At 43.5% G+C, this 26,340-nt stretch overlaps 1 protein-coding gene across 1 annotated transcript in view; it reads left to right on the top strand.

Annotated features, from left to right (window-relative positions):
• The first annotated feature begins 13,569 nt into the window (after window positions 1–13,569).
• MREG (melanoregulin) overlaps window positions 13,570–26,340 on the top strand; it is a 54,848-nt gene continuing 42,077 nt past the window's right edge. The window contains exon 1 of the mRNA XM_012785170.3: window positions 13,570–14,024. Coding sequence (XP_012640624.2) covers window positions 13,930–14,024 — 95 coding nt within the window. The 5' untranslated portion in view covers window positions 13,570–13,929. The remainder of the gene's footprint in view (window positions 14,025–26,340) is intronic.

Raw genomic sequence — 26,340 nt, 5'->3', positions numbered from 1 at the left:
TGCAATATAGTGAGAGAGACAGACTAGTATCCAGGTACTGGGTAGTTAAAAACATTTAATGGAACTTTTCAAATACACCCTGGCGTAAAGAGAATAGTGTAATAGTTCCCATCACCCAGCTTTGACGATTATCCATATTTTTCTAGATTTTGTTTGTCTAGTTCTCCCACTTGATCTGTCTTTAGACCAAATTCTAAAATTTTAACCTTCTTTAACCTTTTAATTTGTCATTGCATAGCAAGTAGTAATTTTAATGTGATTGACAATATTAACGTGAACACAAAAATGTGGCTGTCCACGGGAGATTGAGTCGCCATGGTAGCATGCAAACGCCTATGTGGCCACCATTAGCATGTGCACCTACCACAGCCATGAGAGACACGCCCATCCACATGCTACAAATGTTTGGTTTGCTTGGCATATACATCCCTCTTTTTAGAAGGATGCTTCAGGCTCTCAGAAGTGAATTCATTAAACCATTTCCCTTTTCTCTGAATGCATGTCAAAAAGAAATCTAAAGTTTTGATTTGCAGGGCAGCTTTGCCTGAAGGAAAATACTGGGCTGGCTTGGCCTATAGGCATTTTCAGCTAGTTTGGGAGCTTTGTGTCAGTCTAGAGCATGTATTGCAGTTTCTGGGGAGCTTGTGAGCATGACTTAGCATCCTTGAATTTTGAAAACTGTAGAGAGTGGAATACCAAGTTTGAGTTTCCAGTCTACAAGCCCACAGGCCAGGCCGGAGGCAGTGGGAGTTTGTTGCATCTCCTGCCTGGTCTTTATCAATTTGCCTTTGCTGCCCTAACTCAGCAGCCTCAATGCTTCTTTGCATCCCCTTCCAACAAGCTGCTTTCATCCTTGTATTTTAAAGAGAAATTATTTATTAAGAATGTATTAATAACATGTCCTTTTTTTTTTTTTTTTTTTTTTTTTTGAGACAGAGTCTCACTTTGTTGCCCAGGCTAGAGTGAGTGCCGTGGCGTCAGCCTAGCTCACAGCAACCTCAAACTCCTGGGCTCGAGTGATCCTTCTGCCTCAGCCTCCCAGGTAGCTGGGACTACAGGCATGCGCCACCATGCCCGGCTAATTTTTTATATATATATCAGTTGGCCAATTAATTTCTTTCTATTTATAGTAGAGACGGGGTCTCGCTCTTGCTCAGGCTGGTTTTGAACTCCTGACCTTGAGCAATCCGCCCGCCTCGGCCTCCCAAGAGCTAGGATTGCAGGCGTGAGCCACAGCGCCCGGCCTAACATGTCCTTTTGATTATACTAGTATTTATATTGAATTGCTATTTGTAAGTGCTCTGATCACAAATTTGCATAGGTTGATTGGTCTGCACTTAGTTCTATATTCCAGTGGGGGAAAAATATCAGAACTGTGTGTCTCTCTCTTTTTCTCTCTCTGATGGATAGAAAGATAGATCCATATTTTTTTCATTGTTTAAATTGTGGTATAATTAATATAAGATTTGCCATTTAAACTATTTTTAAGTGTATGATCCTTATTGTAACTATAGACAACCCTAAAGTAGAATTCTGGTTTCTCAAATAGCAGGATAAATTCAAATATGCATTACCTTAATGTTATCTAAACTCCAATTCCCAAAATTCAAGTATGTTTGAGAAAATATCTAGAGTATATTAAGATAAAATAGAACTCGATACACAGTTACTGGAAAAATGTCAGATATGTCTAGAAAGACCAAATGGAAACTCTGCTGGGTACTAGGGGTGGAATGGTGTTGGCAGATCATTATTTATTTAAATATAGTTTGATTCACATAATTTTTAGCTTCTAATAAATATGTTCACACTATTATTTTGTCTTTCTGTCATCAAACACCAAACACATTAAAGCAAAATATTCATATGCGATTCTTCAGATTTTACCTATAAGAGATGAATAATTTTCATCAAGTATTTCTTAACTGATTGTTTGGGGTGTGCTTTTTTTTTTAGACAGGGTCTTGCTTTGTCACCTGGGCTAGAGTGCAGTGGCGTGATCGTAGCTCAGTGCAGCCTCAAACTCCTAGGCTTTAGCCACCTTCCCAGCTCAGCCTTCTGAGTAGCTAAGACTACGGGCACAAATCACCACATTCAGATGATTTTTAAAAACTTTTTGTAGAGACAGGATCTATGTTGCTGAGGCTAGTCTCAAACTCCTGGCTTTAAGTGATATCCCTGCCTCAGTCTCCCAAAGTTCTCAGATTACAGGCATTAACTAGCACACGTGGCTAGAAGCTTGATTTTCAATACAAATAGTTCTACCTGACTTGTCTTGTGCAATCTAAGTTTACTAAGGGCAGAGTAAACAATATTTTAATAATTTCTCAAAATTAAGGCCCCTATGTAGAAGGTTAAATGTCCTGGGGAAGAGGTTTTTGTATTTGGTTTTTTGTGTTTTTTTAACCCCATTTAATTCAGGTGAAATTGACATAACATAAATTAACCATTTTTAAGTGAATGATCCAGTGGCATTTAGTACATTCACAATGCCATGCAATCATCATCTCTGTCTAGTTCCAACGTATTTCCAGCACCCCATAAGGAAACCCCATATACGTTAAGCAATTGCTCCTCCCATTCCCCAGGCCCCCCAGCTCTAGCAAACACCAGTTGGCATGATGTCTCTTTCTATGGATATCTTATGTAAACTGAACGATATAATATGTGACCTTTTGTGTCTGGCTTTTTCACCTACCATGATGTCTCTGAAGTTCATCTACAGTATCAGTACTCCTAGGGAGGAGTTTTTAATCATTTTAATATGGATGAGACTGCCTCTATTTGTGGACGGGAGTTTCCTGAAACTTATTTCTAGAATGTTCCATCTGAAGAGCAGAAGGCTTAAATGATAATGCCTGGAAGACTTAATCTTATGTTGAAGAAATCTGAGGAAAGAATTGCTGGCATTTCCAGAGGGAGGAAATCCTGTGCTTGTGTCACTCCCCACTGGGATGGTGTTAGGCGCAGGGTTGCCAGGCGGTGACTGTGGTGATGCACCATGCAGACCGGCCCTCAGGAGGGAAAGGGTTGTTCGGCAAGCTGCTGGGAGTCTGCCAACAGACAGCCCACAGCTGTCAGCCCCTTCTGGGACAACCTCAGCTGAAGAGAGCTGCCTCAACCAAGGCCACGTTCCCTTCTCAGGTGGCCCTCACTCAGAGATTGACTATCGTGGCAGAGATATTAAGGGCCAGTTCTCATACACCAACTCAGAACAGCTCTGAATTTTCTTTGTCGCTGACTGAGGGCCAGTCCTGCTTCTTTTCTTCCCTTCTTTTCCACAGGTGTTGATTCCATGAGCACTTCCTGATACATCTCCTATAGCTCCATCTCACAGTCAGCTCTCCTGAGAACCCAATCTATGATACCAGATTTTTCACATGGTTACACGCGGTGTCCCAGAGAAGGAACAAAGGTCTGCTCTTTTGCTACTGGAGGCTGTCTGTGGGCATCAGAGGTCTTCTCTCCTAGTTTTACAATTTTTTAACGTCTTTAAATCAACCTCTTCTGGGTATTGGCGGGGTGGCAATTAAGGATTTTGCCTTTATTTGTAAGCTTTACATTCCTACAAAAACCATTCTCCTATCTGGCCAAGATGTGCATTTTCACTCATTGTCTTATATTTTCAAGGATGTCATGGTGCCAAGAACCATGAAAGGTATATATTCAAATTTTGGGTCAAATTGGTATACCAGTTCATCTTTGTAATCTATTTTCTATAAGCAAGAAACTATATTTGTTTAACATCAGCTGTGCAGGTAAACCATATTTGTTTAACAAAAGCTGTCCTTACAGCTCTCGCCTAGACTAAGGAACACTCATGATTAGTCAAAGGAGCCTAGGGACAAAAATAGGGCACCTAGTCTTCTTATGGGGCATATAGGAAAGATGTAAGAGATAAAGAGGAGGGGTGGCTCAGTTTACTGTCCCTACCTGAAGTGACAAGGTCTTTCTAAATTGAAAACAGCTCAAAACCAGAGCTCATTGGAGAAGACCCTGTGAGGCTCAGTCTGGGGAGAGAGAGTGGAGCTTCCAGACGAATCTTAAAACCTCACAAAGCTGTTGGAAGGGGAACTCGTGGCATACCCTTCAAAGAGGCCTCCACTTGGGATAAGCAAAAAACATTAAGCATTCATCAGTGTGAGAGTTCGATTTGTCCACGAGTCTCGGTATTGGCATGTAGTGCTGTGCTGTCATGGGGGGCTGACTGCCACCTTCCTCTAGCAAAGGCTCACTGTCAACGCCCTTTGGGGACCAGCCTCTCTCCTTCCCCCTTCCCCGTCTCTGTTCCAGCTTCTCCCCATTCCCTGCTCCTCACACCGAGTATGAGCACTCCTCATACTTTTCTTCCATTACCACACAGAACGATATAGTTTTCTTTCTCTCCCTCCTATCCCATTTATCCGAGGGAATTTTCACATAGCCAAAATGGTCCTCCAGTGTATTTTACCAGACAAAAGACAGTTCTTTCCCTGGGAAGTATTTGTACTTCTATGTTTCCAAGCTGTTTTCAAGATAGATTTATTTAAATAGATAAAAGGCAAAATAAATAAATAATAAAATTTTAAAACAAAACCAAAACAATTTTAATCATTTATTTAAATTAGTTCCTTTATATTATTCAAGAAATATGTGCAATGGCCTATGGTTTTTAGGCTAACAAATCAAATACCAATGCTTAATATGATTAAATGAAATAGTAATACAATAATCAATGATATTTAGCACATGGTACCCAAGAGGAGAGAGGACTTATTGCTCAGTTTAGCAGTGCCCTGAAGGGGCCTACAGCTAGTTTAAATTTCACACTTAAACATTACTACAGCCCTTTAAGCTCTAAGCCCACATAGGTATTGTAGCTGTGGCAACTTTCTACCTGTTGAGTGAAAAAAAATCTCTCTTTTTTAAAACTTAAAGATGGGGGTCTCACTATAATGCCCAGGCTGGTCTTGAACTCCTAAACTCAACTGATCCTCCTGCCTCAGCCTTTGGTGTAGCTGGGATTACAGACTCGCTTTCTAACCCATTTCAGATCCTTAACTCCATGTCCCAATAAATTGCATTTCATTTACAATCGAAGGCCAGGAGGTGGCAGCACAGAGAATTATAGGAAAGTTTGTATTATTTAATATAACCTTTGTGGGGAAGTTTACCTGGTATTTTTACTTGTGTAGAACTTGCCCGGAAGAATTGCAGAATTCTGGCCTGTTTATGTATTTCCATGAGTGTTATGAAAGAAGCAATATAAAGGAATGGCAAAGAAAGAAAGAAGCAATATAAAGGAATGGCAAAGAAAGAAAGAAGCAATATAAAGGAATGGCAAACTAGAAACCCAAGGTATACAAAATCTGGTTATCTATTAACACTCAGATTGGTAGGATCTGGACTTAAAGTTGAGCAAACCTTCGGGGGACTTTCACTGCAAATATGAATCATGCTTATATGTCACCTATTATAGTTTTTGATGCACGTTTTCTCCTATTTTGTAACTTTGTGTCACCTTACATATAGCAGGTGCTTCAGGTGCTTAATAAATGCTTGTTAGAGTTTAATTGAACTAGGAGGAGATATTGCATGACAGGTGGGTCCAGGATTATGTTTAATTTTAGTTATGTATACTCTGGAGAGACTTTGGAGAACATAAAATACTTGAGATTGTAGGGAGGCTGGTCTTCCAGAGGTGAAAAGAAGTCAGATTCCAAATCAACTCCCTCGAGCTGAGAATGAAGACTGTTCTGGGCATCTGAGAAGTGTCTGTGATGACAGGATAGTTAGCTGTGACAGCAGAGTTAGATATAGGGATTTGGTTAGATATGGGGACATAAGTAGAATGGGAATATTGTTGGATGTAGCAGTATACTTAGCTATGGAAATATTGTTAGATGTAGCAGAATAGCTATGGGCATATAGCTAACTATAGGTAGGGCAGTATAGTCAGCTATGACAGTTTAGTTAGCTATGCAAATATAGTTAGCCATGGGAGTATAGTCAGCTATGGTGGTATAGTTAATCACAGGGAGGATGAGGGTGTGTTAAGGAAGAACATACTGTCAGAACCGAAAGGGATTCTGTGAGGCACAGATGAACACAGAACATTTGAGTTTCATAATTTCCTAATTTGGGCTCTGGGTAGATTTGCTCTGGGTAGTACTCTGAGGATGAGTACTGTTTATTCTTCATCTTTGTATTCCACAAGGGCTTGAGCACATGCTGTGCTTATTGACACTCAATAAGTATTTGTGCAGTTGACTAATTTCAGGTAGCCACAGTTGTCTATGGAAGGCGAGGGGGTTGATCTGACCCAGATACGTATACTTCATTAACAACAACAATTGCAGCTAACATTTGTGCAGTGTTTCCCATTTCCCATGAAACTGTACTCAGTGCTTTACGTGGATTATTTCACCTGATCCTGACTGCAGCCACAAGGAGGCACTGTTATGCCAAGGCCTAGAACTGCCCTGGCAGCAGTTCTCAAACTTGGCATGCCTCAGAATTTCTGAGCCTGAGGAGCAGGTGAGCCAACCAGGGTGAAGGGAGGGCAGGGCCTAAGGTCCCCCATATAAGAAGGCACTCACTTTTGGGGCTGTGAAATTGCAGGGATGGCCCCAAGAGTAAGTGCCTCCTTGCATGGAGCACCCTTGGCCCCTCATTTGTCTCACCCTCATCCCTGCCCTGCTTAGGAGCCTTTTACAATTGCAGATTCTGGGGCCCCCACCCCAGAACTTACAATTCAGTAGATCTCAAGTAGGGTCTGTGAACCTGGAGTTTCAGTAAGCTTCCCCAGGGATTCTACTGCCGGTGTTAAGGATAGTCACCCTTTAAGAAACTGTGCTCGGCCGGGCGCTGTGGCTCACGCCTGTAATCCTAGCTCTTGGGAGGCCGAGGCGGGCGGATTGCTCAAGGTCAGGAGTTCAAAACCAGCCTGAGCGAGACCCCGTCTCTACTATAAAAAAATAGAAAGAAATTAATTGGCCAACTGATATATATATAAAAAATTAGCCGGGCATGGTGGCGCATGCCTGTAGTCCCAGCTACTCGGGAGGCTGAGGCAGAAGGATCACTCGAGCCCAGGAGTTTGAGGTTGCTGTGAGCTAGTCTGACGCCACGGCACTCACTCTAGCCTGGGCAACAAAGCGAGACTCTGTCTCAAAAAAAAAAAAAAAAAAAAAAAAAAAAGAAACTGTGCTCCTGCCAAAAGTCTCGTATGAGAATTTCTTTACTTTCAATGAAATAATTTCTCTCTTTATGCTTCATTTGGGGAGTAGATGTTGCTGAACTCATCAATTCACTATCTGAATTTTTAGGAGATGCAGTGGGATTCTGAAGTTACTCTCGTAGAGAGCTCCTGCAGGGTGTGACACTAGGTCCTGGGCCTGACAGAACTGTGGACTGGCTATTCTTTGTGGAGTCCTTTCTCTTCATTCCAGATGGCAGATTTCCTTGGACACACACAGCATGTTTGAATTGGTGTGTGAGCAGCTACCATGTCCAAGTGTACTGGATGTGTATTGTTTTTGCCTTGCCAATGTCCATTCCCCTTTTTGTACTGCCAGTTGATTTTCCTTAGGACACTAGTCTGCTTCCATTCTTAGTCCAAGTGGCTTGCCTTTCCTGTCTTCCCAATTCCTCTTCACTTCAGCTCTGCAAGTGTGTGCATGAGACTAGAACCTGCTAGGCAGATGTATTCCCTCCCTCTGAACAGAGCAACTGGTTCCATTTCAGGCCAATGAGAGTCAGGCCTGGGCCTGTTGATCACCTGACTTGGAAGAAGCTGCTCTCTTTGTGCTGGGACTACTAGCAGAAAAGAGGGTGCAATCCATGTGACCTGAAAATGCCATAACTCAGAGCCCAGAGATGAAAAGAAACCAACCTTTATTTTATCTTTTGAGGGCTTGGATCAAGTTATGTCTAAACCTAGCATTACTTCTGAATTTTCCAGTTACTCGAGGCAATAAGTTTTCTGTTACACTTAAACCAGTCTGAGTGATGTTTTTGTCATTATTAATTAGGAGCTGATTAATATTCAGAGGATGACTGTCACAAATATCTAGACAAAAAGGTGTTAGATGGAGCTGACACACAGCAGGGCTAGAGCCCCTTCATGGAAAGGCTGAAAGAATAAAGCTTTCTTGAAGAACATCTTAGGAAGCGCGGCACCTCTTCTAACCCATCTCATGTGTTTTATTTTCTCCTAGGGAGAAATTATTTTCCCCCTTTAAAAGAGCAGAATTATTCCTAAGTATGCAGTTGTCTAGAAAAGAATCTCTACTGAATTTTGAGGAGAGCTAAGATATTTGGCTTGAAACTGAAGAATAAGCAAAGACTATGATTACTGAGGTTTTCTGAGTATATATTCGGGGGAGGGAAGTGAAATCTACCAGCAGACACCAAATAAAAATAGTTTCAAAAGTTAGAAAGTAGTTTGCATTATGAAAAAAACCACAGAGTGATAGGACTGAAGGGCTCTCTGATAGCAGATATTGTCTATTTTTCTTCGTGGAGGAGAGGCCAGGCAAAGAAACAGAAATAAAAATGTCACCTGACTAAAGCAAACTTTGGTGTGTTGTGCCCTGCCTAAAGAGGTTGTGTTATTTTGTGTTCTTTCAAGAATAGCTCTCTTGTGACAATTACCCTTGTCCTGCCTCTTAACCCACTTCAGTTGGACTGTATGGGGTTAGTTCTGAAAGCAACAGAATCTGACCTTGGTTAACTTAAGCAAAAAAAGAAAAAAACAGTATTGATGGATAAGTTATGGAGTATCAGACTGATGGAAAACTAAGCAGCTAGAACAACTAGACCTTGGGAAATGCAGGAGCAGGAAAGCTCTAGATGTTGCATCTAGACAGCACTTGTGGTTGGGCCTGTTCTTCAAGATCCTGTCCCTAAAGTAATTCATGTTTCAACTCCAACCATTTTTCATCTTTGAGTCCTTGCCCTTAAGAAGCAAATTGTGTAAAGAATGTTCTATTGGCCCATCTTGGTCACTATGCCCATCCCTTGTTGTAGGTTAGGGGGCAAGGGATGTGGGGGTGACTTCATTGTTATGGCCAACCCATGGAATTGGAGGGGTGGGGGGGGGTCTGTTCCTGAAAAGAAAGCAAAGTACAGTTACCAAAAGGCAGGGTGAAGAATACTGCAGAGGCAGAAATAAGAGACCCCCATGGGGCCCCTTGGCTGGCTTTTACTTTGGTGACACTGGTCATGCCACTCCCTGGTGCAAATTCTCTGGAGATGTGGGGCATGTTGGCTTTCCATCTTGGATTGCTTGGGGTGAGTGGTGATGCTGAAGTCGGTGTGGTTTCAGAAGATCTCTGTTTTCTCTAAGGAAGACAGTGCTCTTTAGCTTTTCTTTACTGGCTTTGGGCAGTTCATAAATAGACCTTTCAGAAATTAAACATAACTTCCACGCAAACACTAAGTTGCTCTTTTCCTGTTTTCTTACATCTATTTAGCACATTTATTAAGTGCCCACTATGTCCCTGCACTGTTCTAGATGTTATGGTATAGCATATCATTCTATCTATTGAGTCTGTACTATGGGTCTACAGTGTTCTAGGTGTTGTAGATATTGCAAAGGACCAAACAAAGTCCCCGCCTTCATGAATGGAATCTACATTCTAGTTCACCATTGTATCCCCAGTGCTTGGGCTCAATAAATACTTGTGGACTTAATAGTTGAATGACCCCAGCTCATGCTATGTTGCTCCAAGCATAGCTTTTTCAGTGGAATGTGTTAATGATTTGGCATTAGAGCTTAAATATTTTTATTTTCTAATTTTCCCTCCCTGATATATGCTTTTCCTTCAACTCTCAGAAGTTGTCAATACATTCTTAAAGAGAGGGGACTCCAAACTACACTAGCTGTTTTCAAACTGGACTCTAGGGTTTTCCCTACCATGGGGAAATCTGAAAATAGGAGCCAGCAGTTCAGCCTTGAAAACAAGCAGCTGATGGGTCGTGAGTCACTAGTTGCCCCAGAGGACTGCCTACTCCCTGACATCAGGTGCCCAGGGGCTCTTGGGAAATGTCAGATGCTGCTGTGTGGTTGGCGGTATTGGTGTCAACTCAGGCAGTAGAAACCATCTAGCACTACTCTAAAAAAAGGGAAGCTCGCTGCTTTCCTGTGAATAATGTCAGAAATAGTAAATGGGATTGCCAAAACGTGGGCTCAGCTACCGCATTTGAATGTGAAATGGGAGGCTTTGGTCATGTTATTATTCCTATCAAAGGTCCAACTTTTCGACAGGGAAATATGAAGGTATTCACCTTCTGGGAAGATGAACACTATGAAAAACACTAATATAATCCCTAGAAAATGAATGAAAAGAATATTCACATCAGTTAACAAGAATGAGGTAGTACTATGCATACTTACAAGGATAGATCTCCAAGACAATACGTGGAAAACACTTGCACATAGGTGCATGTATACCTTTAAGATGAAAATAAAATAAAACTTATTACCCATAATAACAAAACACACAATGACACTACATCACAGGGACACATATGTGTATATGTGTCCAGAAAAAGGTTTGTATCATACTGATAATAAAATTTACCCTCAAGAAGGTAGAAAGGGCATTAGGATTGTGGCTAGCCATCAGAGGGAACTTGAACTGTAATACTTCAATTTTTAGGGGAACATTTTATTTAGAAGTTTTTAAAACTTAAAATTAATTTAAAAAGAAAAATATTAATAACTGTTAGTAACATGAATAACTGTTAATAACTGTTAGACATGATCCTTAGTAAGGTAGGGCAAGTTTGTTAAATAGATATGGTTCTATGGCTTTCTATAAATATTCTGTCTAAAACAGACCACATAAAAGATGCCCACACATTGCAGAGGTAAAAATGTAAAGAGAAATATTACCATATGAAAGCTGAGTAGTTTTGGAACAGACATTTTTCCCAACAGGCCTGTATTATTTGGATTTTTGATCAATAGTGTTGAATTCTGACATTTCTTCAGGGCTTTATTGTTTTTAAACTATCTCGCTTGAGTCTCAGAACTGTGCCAAATAGGGCGAGACTTGTCATCACCATTTCACAGATTATAAAAACTGAGGTTCAGGAAAATTCAGTGACTTGTCTGAAAATCCAAGTTAGTAACTGGACAGAGTACCTATATTTTCCAGGAGCTGAATACTTTATCTACTTTCTCCATTCTCAACAGATCCAACTCCAATAGTTAATAGTAGCTGTCAGACCCTAGATTTCGTCCTGTTGCTAGCTGAGTTCACATTTTAGCAGCCTTCTTTATCCACTTTCTACTTGAAGCTAAGGTGGATTGACTCAAAACCCAAAATCCAATTTCAGAACATAGTCATTTCTACCCAAGGAAATTTTACAGCCAGTGGGAAGTTTGCCTTCTACAACAACACTCGGCCTCCATGCTGGCACCAGTTGCAAGTGATAAATGACATGGTGCGGTCTGGTGACAGCTGGTGCTCTGTCACGTCCTGTTAATGTTTCATGATGGATCCATATCCTGTCTCCTCTGCTAAGTCAGAGGCCACGGGGACCTTCTGTTATTTCCCCTCACCCCTCGGTAGCCTCTCAGCGAACATGAACTTGATGCGTCCCCTCAGCCTCATGCTGTAGCCAGAGCAGGACGCATTTATGTCAAGTGACACACTTTTTAAAAATAATACCCCGCCCATGAGGATCAACACTTCTGAAAATAAACTCTCTCTCTCCCTCCTCACCCCTGCAAATCTGCTCCTCCCACACCCCTCCACCTCAGTCAGTGGTGATTCAACCTTCACAGCGTTTAAACCCAAAACCTTCAAGTCACTCCCTTCTTTCTTTCACATCCTACTTATGATGCTTGGTCGAATCTTGTTGGCTCTACCTTCAATCAGATTCCACCCAGAGTCCAGCCATTTATTACCATCTTAACTGCCACCACCTTGGTCCAAACCACTGTACTTCTTACCTGGCTCATCAGAGTGGACTCCATAGGCATCGCCCTAAAACAGCCTTTGGCGCCCAGTTTCTTGTCTAGACAGCAGCCAGTGGGTCCTATTGCCATCTGGGTCAGACCATATCGCTCTCTCTACTAAAAAACCTCCACAGGTTTGCTCAGCTCACGTGGAGCAAAATCCAGAGTCCTTGCAACGTCCTATAAGGTCCCATATTCCACTATCTCTGACAACTCTTTCCCCAGGCCCCTTCTCCCTACGGCCCCTCGAGTTCATATTCTTTCTCAGGCACCCTATAGTTTATTCTCTCTCCCCTGTGGTTTCCCACATAATCTTCACTCTATCTGAAATAGCCTTCCCCTGGTATCCTGGCTAGCTTGCTCATCTCTTTCAAATCTTTGCTTGAATGTCATAGTCTTAGGGAGGCCATCTCCTGACCACACCATTTAAAAGTGCGGACACCATTCTTCCCCTCCCTCTCAACACACACAAACCCCTTCCTGACACTTCTTATCCCCTCCCTTGCCTTATTTTTCTCCATAGTACATAGCATTTTCTCACATACTAAATAATACACTCAGGTTTGTTTGTTTTCTTTTTTTTTTTTTGGTCTAACTGTTCCACTAGGATGTTTGCTCCACGAGAATAAGGATTTGTGTTTGTTTTGTTCACTGCTGTATCCCCAGCTCTCAGAACAGGCCTGCTACAGAACAAGCACTCAATAAATATTTGTTGAATAAATCAGATTGGCAAAGACAAAAAATTAGATCGCACCTTATATTGGTGAGGGTATAGAGAAATCGATACTTTCATATTTTGCAGGTCAGAGTACAAGTTGGGATTATCTCTTTGGAGAGCAATTTGGCAAGATCCATCAAAATGGAATGCCATGACCCAGCATTCGACTGCTAAGCATTTATTCAGTGTCTCTTGCAGATTCGTCCAGCTATGTTGGTTCAAGGATGTTCATGGCAGCATTATCTTAATAACAAAAGGCTGCAGTCGGCCTAAATGTCCATCAGTAGGGGTCTCATTAGATGACACGTGGGCATCCCCAAGACTGCATGGCATGCAACTGTTGAAAGCAGAGAGGAGAATACCCTGGTGCTGATATGGTACAGCCTCCATGATATTCGGAGTCAAACACGCCAGGTGCAGAATGTGTGGGGTATGCCACTGTTTGGGTAAAAAAGGATATATTTTTTATATTTATAAGTTTGCATATATTTACAAGTTTGTATAAGCACAAATAAATACATCTCCATATAAACAAACATAAATAAACACATAAATAGCTCTGGAAATTCACAAGTGGTTGCCTTTTTTGAGGGGGCTAGTCAAGGACCAAGAAGTTTGAAAACAATTTTTCAAATCATTGTGAATATATTATTTAAAAATAACCCCACCTCTGTAACGCCTTAATCCATGTTCTTGCTTTCACTCTGTGTGAAGCTGACACGTTAAAAATACGCCTTAAACCCTGCTTTGAAGGCGTGTGGAGGTTGGGGAGGGCCTTTTATTTCCTTGCACGGTGAATCCCGTAAAAGGTGTAAGTGGATGCAGCCGGACCTCGTGCTCTGTGGCCCGAGGGCTTTCCCCTCCCCGCCCGCCCCCAGCCGGGTTGCCAGCCGCGTTGCCAGCCGCGGGTGCCCTGGGATTTTGCGGTCTGGCTGGAGTCCCCGCCTCCCCCTTAGAGGGCAGCAGCGGGGCGCCTCGGGGACGCATGCGCCCCAATTTGCGCTCGGAGAATTAAAAGAGGGGGAAAAAGCCCCAGGAAAACCCAAGCCCCAAAACAAAACGCAAGCGAAGGGCGCGCGGCCTGCAGCCCTCGCCCGCGTCACCGGCCACAGCGGGATGCGCACGGGCCGGCCGGCGACGCCCGGGCCGTCACTGTCCCCGCACCTGGACGCCGGCCCGGTGGCCGCGCCCCAGCTGCGATCGCTCGCCGCGGCGGCTTGCTCCGAGGATCCCGGCGGCGCCGGTGGGGCCCTCGCTCTCCATGGGGCTGAGGGACTGGCTGAGGATCGTGTGCTGCTGCTGCCCCTGCAAGTGCCTGGAGGAACCCACCGTGCCTGAGAAGGAGCCCCTGGTCAGGTGGGTGCGCCGCCGGGCGCGAGCTGGGGCCACCTGGCCGCAGCCGGGCGTCGCGTCGCGGAGTGCGGGTACCCGTGTGCCCGCCTGAGGCGGGGAGGTGGGCTCGCTGTAAGGGCACACTGAGGCGCCAGCCCAGCCTTTTGGTCCCTTACGTACAGGACATCGTGGGTTTGTTCCTTGGGAAAGACTTTTGCCTCAAAGCGCAAATCCACAGTGGCACCTGAGACCCAGTTGGGTGCCTGTGGACAGTGCCAAGAATTCAGGTGTAGCGCCTGGGCGGGGAAGTACGGGAGAGAAGTTTCCGCAGGGGCTGGTGTATTACTGTGGAATAGGCGACTCAGGATTTCTGTTTCCCTCAGCAAAAAAGTTGGAGACTTCTCATTCAATTTTATGACCAAAAGAAGCCCGTTTCACTGACTGAGCACAGGAAATCTTTTTCACATGAAAAAAGCATCTTTTGTCAGGGGACAGCCTGTCCACGAGGATATGTTGATTCCTTATAGGTTAAGCTATGTGAGGAAGTCGAATGCTCATTAAGCAATACGCTAGCATGAAGAGACTATAAAATACAGTTGTGTTGAGGGCTGTGATTTTAAGCAATGATTTTGTATCTTGAGTTTCCTGAAATTAAGGTTTGACTAGGTTATGCCTCACGGGTCGGTATGACAGAAACAGAATATTTAAAATGAGGTTGGGAAACAGTACATAAAGTGGAATTCCAGGGTTGGGTAAACAAATACTGAAGCTTGGGTTTCTTTCTTATGAATATTCTCAACTTTTTCTGAAGAATGATTTACCTTTTCTTACTGTATCAAGTCCAAACACTTCCCTTGACTTTGGAGATCTTACGTAACCCCTTCCTGCCTGTCCACTCTTATTTTCCAGCACATTACACACTGCACACTCCTTGCTGCTGTAGGAACAATCTGCTCTTGTTTCCTCCAAGCTTGCCTCAAGTGGTGACCTTTATCCTTGCTGCCCCTTCCTAAATGCTGTTTCTCAAGGCTTCTCAAGCAGTCTTCTTTGATTACTTTGCCCTTATTCATCATCCTCTCCTATGATTTTTTTTTTTATTTCAAACTATTAACTGAAGGGGTAGGGGTACAAGTGTTTTTATTACCTGAATATCTTGCATAATGCTGAAGTCAGGGCATTTGGTGTGCCGGTCACCAGAATAGTGTTCATTGTACCCAATAGGTGAGTCTTATCCTACACCCACCATGTTGCCTTCTCTCATTCTTGGTTTCTCGTGTCTTTTACATCATTTCGTGCCCATGTGTACCCATCTTTTAGCTCCATTTATTAGTGAGAACATATGGTGTTTGGCTTTCCATTCCTGAGATACTTCACTTAGCCTCTCCTGTGATTTTAAAAAAACTTAGAATTTACCATCTGCTTCTCACTGTTTAGTGAGCACACGAGCATAAACATGCATGTCACTTGTATTATATGTATATAAACAGTCATACATACATACACAATGTTTTTGATTGCTTTTGCTGATGGTAGTCCCACTTAGATTTGTGGGATTATTATAGGCAGGAAGAAACCAAATTATCCCTCGTCTAAAAGGTAGTGGGTAACAATACAGAATTTTATGCTTGAGTTATACTGTCAACTTGTCAATGCTCTTAGTAGCAAAGTACAGCCTTCAGCTTAGTCTCATCCTCAGAGCCCTGGGTATTTCCAGTTTTCTGTCCAGGATTGATATTTCAGTTAATAGTTTTGGTTGTTTTAAAATCTAGACAGTCTCCTGTCTTGGCTTATATCCAGTGAATGTAAGTCAGTGAATTTTGCAAGTGATTTTAGGAAGACAGGGCCAGTTGGAACAGAATAGCACAGTGCTCATGAATCAGATTGCCTGGGATGAGTCAGTTCACCCAACTAGGTGACCTGGCATAGTTATTAAAATTATTTGTGCCTCAATTTCCTCACCTGTAAAATGGGGATAATAGTACATACCTCAAAGGGTTACAGTGAAAGATGAAAGGAGATAATACATATAAAGTGCTTAGTATAGTGTCTGACACATAGTAAATACTCAATAAATTTTAGTTATTGATTATCATTGTTATTATTCTGAGCATGTGAATATGAGTGGACTGGGCTCATGTAGTTTAGTGGCATTCTGGCACCATTTCAATATAATAATATTTGGGAAGAGCAGCTTATTAATGGATATTTGGAACAGTGGTGTGTGTATGTGTGTAGGTACCTTCATGATCTTTCCTATCACAATCATCTGAAGATCAAGTTTGAAACTTTTAAAAAAATTTATTTTTAATTTTTTCAAAAGTATGCAATTCAGTAGTTTTTAGTATCTTCACAAAGGTGTGCAGCCACCTTAGTGACCTGTCTAATTTTTCATCACCCCCAAAAGAAACAACATACCCATTAGGAATCACTCTTTCCACTCCCCCAACCTCCTGCCCAGGCAACTGCTAATCTACTTTCTAGCTCTATTCTGGACATTATATATAAATGGAATCCTACAATATGTGGCCTTTTGTGTCTGGCTTCTTTCACTTAGCATAATGTTGTCAAGGTTCATTGTGTTTTAGCATGTATCAGCACTTCATTCATTTTTATGGCTGAGTAATAAATATTCCATTGTATGAATACATCACATTTTGTTTATCCATTCATCAGTTAATGGACATTTGGGTTGTTTCCACTTTTTGGCTATTATTGAATAGTGCCGCTTTGATCATTCATGTACATATAGGTTTCTGGGTAGATGTCTGTTTTCAGTTCCCCGGGGGTAAATACCTAGGCGAGGAATTGCTGGGTCATATGGTAACTGTATATTTAATTTTTTTTAGAAACTGCCAACTGAAAGTGACTGCTTTGAAATCTTGATGTGGTAAAATCACATGGGCAGATGGACTGAATTATTATTTTTATTTATTGTCTTTTATGTCAGTTTTTTTTTTTGTTTTTTTTTTTTTTTGAGTCAGGGTCTCACCCTATTGCCTGGGCTAGAGTGCTGTGGCGTCAACCTAGCTCTCAGCAACCTCAAACTCCTGGGTTCAAGCTATCCTACTCTTTAGCCTCCCGATTAGCTGGGACTACAGGCATGTGCCACCATGCCCGGCTAATTTTTTATATATATTTTTAGCTGTCCAAATAATTTCTTTCTATTTTTAGTAGAGACGGGGTCTCGCTCTTGTTCAGGCTGGTCTCAAACTCCTGACCTTGAGCGATCCTTCCACCTTGGCCTCCCAAAGTGCTAGGATTACAGGCGTGAGCCACCGTGCCCAGCTCTTTATGTCAGGTTTTAATCTATAAAAGAGTTTTGTTCATACATCTCTTTTTCCCAAACCAAATTCTTTACTGTCCACAAGAATGGTTTTCAAGTTTTATTTTACCCCCCAAGGCAATAGTGCCGGGACGAGATAGGGTCAGGGGAGACGACATTTGTCCTCTATGTGCATGATCATCTCTAATCCTTTTCCAAAACACACCAGGGACTCTTGTTAGTTCAGGAAAAACAGGTCTTGGTCTCTCTCAGCTTGTTTGCTAGTCTGATAATGCTGCTTATGTCTTTGACCTTGGTCCTTCTGCTTTTTCGGGAACCTTGTACCTGAAGGGGAATGCTTGTGCCTTCTCTGATTTGCATGGGTATTTTCTCTCTGTCCCACTAGTTTTTTTTTTTTTTTTTTCTTCTTTCTCTAGAAATCTGCTGAGTAAATACCCTGACTAAAAATCCATCTTGATATTGCCATGCCCTTCAACTGCTGTTCTCTGCTGTTCTTTGTGTCATGAACAAATATCTTTGACGGAATAGTCAACTGTACCCCACCTCCTTTTTCACCATGTTTTTTTTTTTTTCCCTAGAATCACCTGGTACACTTGCTTAAAATGCTGCTCTGGGAACCCCTTCCCAAATACTGTGACTCACTGGATCTGGGGAGGGTCCCAGGACTCTGCATTTTAGTAGATACGCCAGGAGGTTTTGCAGCAGTTGGTCTGGGGGCACCTTTTGAGAAGCGCAGCTCTAAAAGCTTACATTTGAGGTGGGATTGAGGGATTGCTGACCTCTTTCTGGGGGTGAGCCCATTTAGGTAGCATCCATTTATTAAGAGAGTAGTTATTAGGCTCTTACTGTTTGCTAGGCACTGAAATCTGGTTTCTGCCCCCTTGTATAATTACATGAACATTGCTCTCTTGAAAATTACAAGAGAAAGAAATTGGATGTTGTTTTCTCTGTGGACATGGAATACCTCTGTGCAGGCCATTCATCCTTTCCTTTCCATTTCCTTCTGCCCTGGCTTCTCAGATTCTGGCTTCTCTAGTCGCTTTGTCTGTGACCAACCTAATCATGCTGGTCTCTCCTCTGGTGCCATAATTGTTAGTGGAGACACTTTTTTGTTTACTTCTCGCACCTTAAAAACTCTGCTTAGTTCCAGTTGCCACCTTTCTGATGAAGTCTTAGAAAGTCTAAGAAGTTAGGGTGTTTCTTTTCTTTTCTTTTTACCCCTCAGGTCACTTACTGCATCCTGCCTGGCCTTACAGTGAGAAGTGGGTGCTGTAATCCCAGCGAGACCAGAGGTTCTAGTCTGGATTGCAGGGGGTGGAATCTTACTCACTTTAGTTCTCCCTGTGGTGCCCAGCACAGTGCTTTGCATGGAATAAGAACTACTTTTTGATTAATAATTATAATAACTCTTCATTTATTAATTGCTTCCTATGAGTGCATTTTTAAACATATATTTAAACAAAACATTATGAAGAATAAAAAAGCAAAAGCAATATACCTAGCACCCACCTTAAGAAGGAAAATATTCACAACAGAGTGGAGCCCTGACATACCCCTCCAGAGCTTCATCCTGCTGCCACCACCAGAGGTGACCTCTATAGTGAATCATGGTGCGTACTGCATGTCGGCTCTTGAATAGGTGAGATTGCTGTACATGCATTGTCATTTAATAGTCACTATGACCAACTGAGATAGGTGTTAGTTATCTCCATTTATAGAGGAGGAACTCAGAGCTTAAAGAATTTAAGTAATTCAGGCTGGGTTGGGTGGCTCACACCTACAATCCTAGCACTTTGGTAGGCCAAGGTAAGAGGATTGCTTGAGGCCAGAAGTTCAAGACTAGTCTGTGCAACAAAGCGAGACCTTGTCTCTATAAAAAATTTTTAAAAATAGCTAGGTGTGATGGCACATGCCTGTTGTTTCAACTACTGGGGAGGCTGACGCAGGAGGATCACGTGAGCCCAGGAGTTCAAGGCTGCAGTGAGCTATGATTGCACCACTGTACTCCAGCCTGGGCAGCAGAGTGAGACCCTGTCTCAAAAAGTCTCCTAACTGTAAGGTTTTTCGGCGGTGGCGAGAAGAAAAGAGACACAGAAAGAGAAAGAGTGGGGGGCCAAACCACGTGGCTTTATTATACACTCGTGGACGAGGTTCTGGGGCCCCAAGAGCGGGGCCCCGGAAGTCGCCGCAGTTTGAAGGGGCTGAGGCCTTTTATATCCTTTGGGCCTGGCTAGGGACTTTTGGCGGGAAGAGCTGGGGATTTTAGGAGGGGCTGGAGGTGTTTGTGGAATCCAGGAGCCAAAATATTCTTATCTAGGTGGACATCTGGGTGTGGATCCTCTCAGCAGGGCCTGACAGTTTTGTCCTTGGCGGGTCTGGTCTCATGAGTCTTCTCTTTTTGATCCAGGGAAGGGAGGGGGCCCGCCACCAGCCTTACACTAACTTCCTTGGACTTTAGTTTCTTCTTCTGTAAAATGGGGAGATCCAGCTTTAATCATGATCTTGGAGGGCCGTTCCAGGCTCCATCATCCTTTTCCTGTGGACTGTGCCAGCTGACAATATGTTAGCCTTGCCATGGAATGCAGGCATGGTGATGCTGTCAGCAGTACCGGGTAGGAGCCTGAAGACCCAGGAAAAGTGAATCCTGACCTTCTGTCCAACTCTTCAGCTGCCCAGGGCTGCCTTACCAGGAAAGAGTTGCATGGGCATTTTTTATGCAGGAAGCTTAAGAACAAGTCTGGGCCTGGAGAAAGCACACAGGCCTGACCCTAATGCAGCCCTCCATCCCAAAGAAAGCCAAAGGTCTTATTCAGCCTTTGAGTTGTATACTCACTGTTTTCTCTCCTTTATCCCAATTTTAGGCCTGAGTCATGTAAGAGTCACCTTATCGAGTATTTCTGTAAGGTTTGGGGTTCTGTATGCCAGTCTCCCTACACATTTCTCAACTAGGGTAAATAGTGATCAGAACAACAGCAGTAAGCCAGGCTGCATTGAGAAGAGGATAATAATGCAATGGATTGTTTTGAAATGGCCAGATCATTGGTCATTCGTCTGTAAAATAGTGATTTCGTGGTCGAAGATTTCATGTTACTCATTAAAAGAAACATTTAGGGTATGTATTATTAGTTTCCCAGGGCTGCCACAATAAATCAGAATGCGAAAGAGCCAGCTGCTCTGTGCATGTCATGCGCTAAAGCATCTTTCACAAGAATTACTTTGAACTTCCTCAGGACATATAATTGTTAATCTTTAATTTTTATGGGCTGTTAATAACTGATAAGCATCATCATGACTGTCTGGTTGCTCAAAAGCAAAAGAAGAAATGGAAAGAATTAGCAACCATGGCTGGGTTTTTATTCGTGGCACTCTCTTAAGCCACCCAAGTGGACCATAGCATGAGTTTCCAAATCTATTTTGCCCCCTGTTCGTCTCAGTGCCTACCTGCAGCTGCCATTCATAACAGAATTGATGTTCTTATCTGTGGGCAGTGAATGGAGACTAGACATGAGTGTTTCGGTTTTCTAGTGTCTGAATTCGTATTAGGGAAAAGTGAAACAAAATCTCAGCTTGCTCTAGAGCAGGCGTCCTCAAACTGCGGCCTGAGGGCCACATGCGGGTGTTTTTGCCCATTTGTTTTTTTGCTTAAAAATAAAATATGTGCAGTGTGCATAGGAATTTGTTCATAGTTTTTTTTAAACTATAGTCCGGCCCTCCAATGGTCTGAGGGACAGTGAACTGGCCCCCTGTTTAAAAAGTTCGAGGACCCCTGCACTAGATGATTGTTTCTGTGCCCTTACAAGGGGTTGTTCTAAAGAGGAGTTGATCTGCACCTGTGGATGTGGGCCAAGTTCAAAACAGAATTGAATTTCCCTCCACGGCCCACAGGCTGTGAAGAAATGGTTTAGTTTGGGTAGCACTGCATAGGAGAGAGACTGGACTGAGGAGGAGAGCATCTCTGACAATTTGTTCTCCTGATCTTTGGCAAGTTGGACTTAGTGCTTATGGCGTGTGAGGCACTGTTGTAAGTGCTTTATACCTGTTAGTGAAATCCTCACCCTAACCCTATCAGGTACAGCTGATACTTGTTGTTTGTGGTAGTTATGTTCTATAAAGCCACCTGGAACACTTAATTAGTGAATATTGAACCATTGTTCCTAGAGGACATATAGGGTTAGGCTTCTGCAAGCTGATTGCAAGATTAGATTTCTGACAGCTGATCAATATACAACCTTGTTTTATGTGTTTCTGCTTAAAGACACCTTATTTAATATGTTGATTCATTAATATTGACCTCACAGCCAATAGCACTATATCTCACGTCTGAACGAAGCCTATGTGTTTAACATGTATGTCAGCACTAGCACTATGCTTGGGGGACATTCTAAAGAGTGAGATTACCAACAAAAAGAACAAAAAAGCAAAAACAAAACAGTGACACTGAATAGGCCACAAAAAGGACACCTGTCTCCAGTCTGAGAACTGAAGCAGGAAGGCAAGGTGTTGCCTGTTTCACCTTGGCTGAGCATGTGGCCTTGGGCAGCTCTGTATTTTGTGACGCTCTGTGCATATTCACGAATGACCTCGAAAACATCACTAGTATTGATTTTGGGGTTACAGGTAAATCTTAGTGCGTGGGAGAATTTGCTAGTACAGAATCTGTGAATAATGAGGGTTGACTGTAATTACGCCTGTAATCCCCACTGGGTGGTTAGAGAAACTGAGGCACAGAGAACTTCAGTATCTTGCTCTAAGGCACACATGGCTGAGCTGGGATTCACATCCTGTTATATTACAATGCCGTGGAAAGAGTAGAGCCCTTCTGGTACACAGAGACGTGTGTAACTAGATGCTTATATGCTGTGTGCTAGAAATTGTGTTTGAAGTATGAGACTTTCTGAAGAAACACCTTTTCCTGTATTGAGGCTGGCGAAACCAGGTGCCAGTGGGAAAGAAGGATAGGCGTAAGGGAGGGCTTGTAACATTTAAAAGGGGATCACCACCAGCTCTAGAAGTACAGTAATCTTTTACCTTTGTGGAGTTTTTCATTTCAGCGTGGACTCACATGACCTTTATGCTGATCAAATCATCTTCTACCGTTGGAAGGGCTCTTAAAAAATGTCGGTGAATGTGTTAGTGTCAGTGACATCTCTCAGACTGGGGCCCAGATGGCCTGACTTTCCCCCCACAACATGCTGTTGGGTTTCTTGGAGCCAGGTCTCTGAGCAGATTGGGAAGAGCTGGCTCACCTCATCCCTGCAGAAACCTGCAGTTTGCAAAGCCGGTAGCCCTGGGGCCACACACAGGGGCACAAAAGGCTATTACTGTAGGAAGGTGCCCTGGGCTGAAAGAATCCCCTTCCAAGCTCGGCACTTTTTCCTTCTTGAAAGACAGAGGAGGGATGGGGAGGGTCAGAGGGCCATGGATGCTATTCCTTGAACAGGGCCTCAGGCCCAATAGTAGGAGCTGAGTGCTGTACAGGAAACCAACTGTTCAAAAGTCACAAGGATGACTTTTAAAGGTTTTCTTCCCAGGCAACCCACAGCATCTCTGTTCTCTTTTTATGACTTGCATTAGTCAGTCTTAGTGACATTGGAAGTTCCCCAGAACTTATACATCATGTGATCTAGGTTTCTCTTTCTCTTATGCATCATGTGATCTAGGTTTCCTGAAACCTTTTATTCTCTAGATATCTTGAAGTGATTGTATTACTACACCTTTGTTTAAAAAGTAAATTCTGGCCGGGCGCGGTGGCTCACGCCTGTAATCCTAGCACTCTGGGAGGCCGAGGCGGGCGGATTGCTCAAGGTCAGGAGTTCAAAACCAGCCTGAGCAAGACCCCGTCTCTACCATAAAAATAGAAAGAAATTAATTGGCCAACTAATATATATAATATAAAAATCAGCCGGGCATGGTGGCTCGTGCCTGTAGTCCCAGCTACTCGGGAGGCTGAGGCAGGAGGATCGCTTGAGCCCAGGAGTTTGAGGTTGCTGTGAGCTAGGCTGATGCCACGGCACTCACTCTAGCCTAGGCAAGAAAGCGAGACTCTGTCTCAAAAAAAAAAAAAAAAAAAAAAAAAAAGTAAATTCTGATTAAGTGTTGGGTAAAATAGTATATTCTGTTAATGGGTGAAGTCCTTTTTAGTCTGGTTAATAAATATTTGTTTCGTGCTCAGTATATACCACACACTCTATGCTTTTGTGCACCTTTAGAAAGTAATTTTAGTGAGACAGTGTGTATCCAAAGACAGTGTGTATGTCTTAAAGAGCCCCTAAACTGTTTGACAGTGTCCTGAATTATTTCTTACTTAGCCTTAAAAAAACAACCTTTTGAAAACCTGTGTTTGTATGTGTGATATCACAGACGACAAACATACAAAAGTACATACTGTGTAAAGAACAAGTGTAAGTGAGACTCCTGTAACCGCCTCCCAGGGTAAGAGATAGCTATTGCCAGCCCCTTATCTGCTTCCTGATCACATGTAGACCTTTGTGGTACTCATTTCCTTGTCTTTCTCTCCAGCTTTACCTATATGTGCACCTTAAAGATGAGCTTTAGTTTTGCCTAATTTTAACTTCTCAAAAATGAGATCAAACTGTGGCGTGCTCTCGTCTGACTCACTTTGTTTGCCCCACTTGGTGAGATTCGTCCATGTTGCTGTGTGTAGCTTAGTTCTTTTATTGCTTTATAGTGTATTCCATTTTGTTCATGCGTCCTGCTGTTGGTGGACTGTTGGGTGGTTTCCAGTTGGAAGCTATTTGGCATGGTTTAGATTTCAAAGTCAGCACAGAAGGAGAAATTAATGGTTCATCCTTCAGCCATCCTGGCCTCCTCCTGGTCCCTCAGATGTACCAAACACACCCCTGTCTCAGGGCCTTTGTGCTTCCCGTCCTCCCTGCCTAGAATATTCTTCTTCTAGTTACCTGCATGGGTAGCTCCCTCACTTTACTCAGATCTCTGCTCAAAGCCATTGTAGCAGAAGGCTCTTCCCTGACCCCGCTCCCTTATTCTCTGTGCATTTCTGCATAGTCCTGATCGTCATCTGACACGAGCAGACGTGCTCATCATCTGCTTCCTCCCACAAGACTGCACGCCCGACCTTCACACATTTAAACAGCTGAAAATGTTAAGAGCTCATCTGTGAGCCCGAAGACACAGATTCCAGCCTCATCTCTACAGTTCAGAGCCCTGGGAACTTGGAAAGCAAGAGTTCGTTCGTTCAGCAAATATTTATTGATCATTCACTATGTGCTAGGCACTCCTCTAAGCCCTTGAAATACATCATTGAGCATAATAGATACAGATCTCTGTCCTCGAGGGGCTTCTATTCTAGTGGTGGTGCTGGGAGCACAATAAACAGTAAACATAGTAAACTAGGAGATTAGTGGCTGTATAGGAAACAGAACAGGTAGAGCAGGGAAGGGGGCATGTTTGCAATTGTAAGTAGATTAGGGCAGGCCTTGGTGAGGAGGTGGTGTTTAAAGAAAGATTTGAAGGCGGGGAAGGAGTGAGGCAGATAAGTGTCTGGAGAAAAGCATTATAAACAGATGGGTCAGCTGGTGCAGGGGTCACACTCTGAGGTCACAGTGAGACTGCTGGACTCAGGGAACAGCAGAGAGGCCAGAGAGCTCGAGGTGTCATGGCCAGCCTGTGGACCACTGCAGGACTTTGACTTGTACTGGAGGTCAAATGGGAGCCACTGGAGGGTTTTGAGCTGATGGATGACATGATCTGATTTACACATTAAAAGAACCGCTTTGGCTGCTGTGTTAAGAATAGAGTTGGTGGGAGGCAACAGGAGAAAGAAGTAGATGAGTGAAAAAAATTTGCAGGAATTCTTGAGTAAGACATGAGAAACCTTGGCTCTGGGTGTGGTGGTAGAGGTGGGTATGTTTAGAACGTAGAGCTGATAGGATTTTCTGATGGATAGGGTGCATGGGGAGGGAGTTGGGGGTGACTTCCAGGGTCTTGGCCTGAGCCGTGGGAGGGGGGTGGCATGGCCATCATCTGAGCGGGGAGCCTGCTGGTGTTGGCGTTAGTGGGAAGATCAAGGGCTCAGTTGGGACCACCTAGAGCTTGCGTGGTCTGTGAGACATCCAAATGGAGATGGCAAGTCTGAAATTTGGGAGAGAAGTCTGAGCCAGGGAGACAGGTAGGGGTTTGGGAATCTTCCTCATGTAGATGACACTTAAAGACATGAGACTGGATGAAACAACCAGGAGTGAGTGTAAGCAGGGAGGAGACCAAGGGCTCATCTTCCTGAGCCCAGCGTTTGCTCAGCTGGACAAGATAAAAGCCATGGCTGCCCCGCCTGCCTCACAGGGCGCCTGTCAGGACCCTCTGCAAGCTGTGGGAGCAGAGTTCAGATGATGAGACAGGATCGCACAGGGCTCTGCCTCAGCCCTGAGGGTGGGAAGCCGAGAGGGTAGGATCAGGTCAGAGAGGGGTGTGAGCCAGAGAGGGCTGCGCTGTGCTCTTCGTCCCTCGTGCTGAGGTAGGGTGCATCTCTGATGCTGAAGGAGTCATGAGCTCACTTGCTTTTACCTAGGGACGTTTCCAATGAGGGAGGAAGAGGAAGGTCTGGAATCCAGGGGGCTGTAGTGGAGAGTCAGACAAAGAGGACTCGAGCAGTCAAGGGGCTGGAACAGCCTCTTGAGGTCTGTTTTCCCAGACCTTGGGTTACTGTTTACTGGAGATTTTTCAGAGCTTCTGTCTTAAGCTGACACACAGCCTATGGGGTGGCAGTAAAGCCACAGGAGCTGTGAGTGCCAGGAGCCTAGCTGTGTGTACAGCATTTAGTGGGGTCTCTCGAAATCTTTCCCATGCAGCCCTTGTTGGCAGTGAGGAATCCTGGGGACCTCTTGGTGAATAGCTATGATGCCGAGTAGCGCTTTGCAACATGTCCCCAGGCAGAGAGGTGAGCCCTGAGTCTCCTTTTTGCTATAGATCACATTGAAATTAAAGACTCCAGATCCACTGGGTCTTGTGCCCCTGGGTGGGATTAGCGGTGAAATCTGAGACTTTTCTCACCCTACTGTTCACGAGTAAAAGCAGCTTCTG

The sequence above is a fragment of the Microcebus murinus genome, chromosome 8, assembly GCF_040939455.1.
Source record: "Microcebus murinus isolate Inina chromosome 8, M.murinus_Inina_mat1.0, whole genome shotgun sequence".
NCBI lineage: Eukaryota > Metazoa > Chordata > Mammalia > Primates > Cheirogaleidae > Microcebus > Microcebus murinus.
The sequence above is the reverse complement of the archived record's forward strand: the minus strand, read 5'-3'. Positions and strand labels throughout refer to the sequence as shown.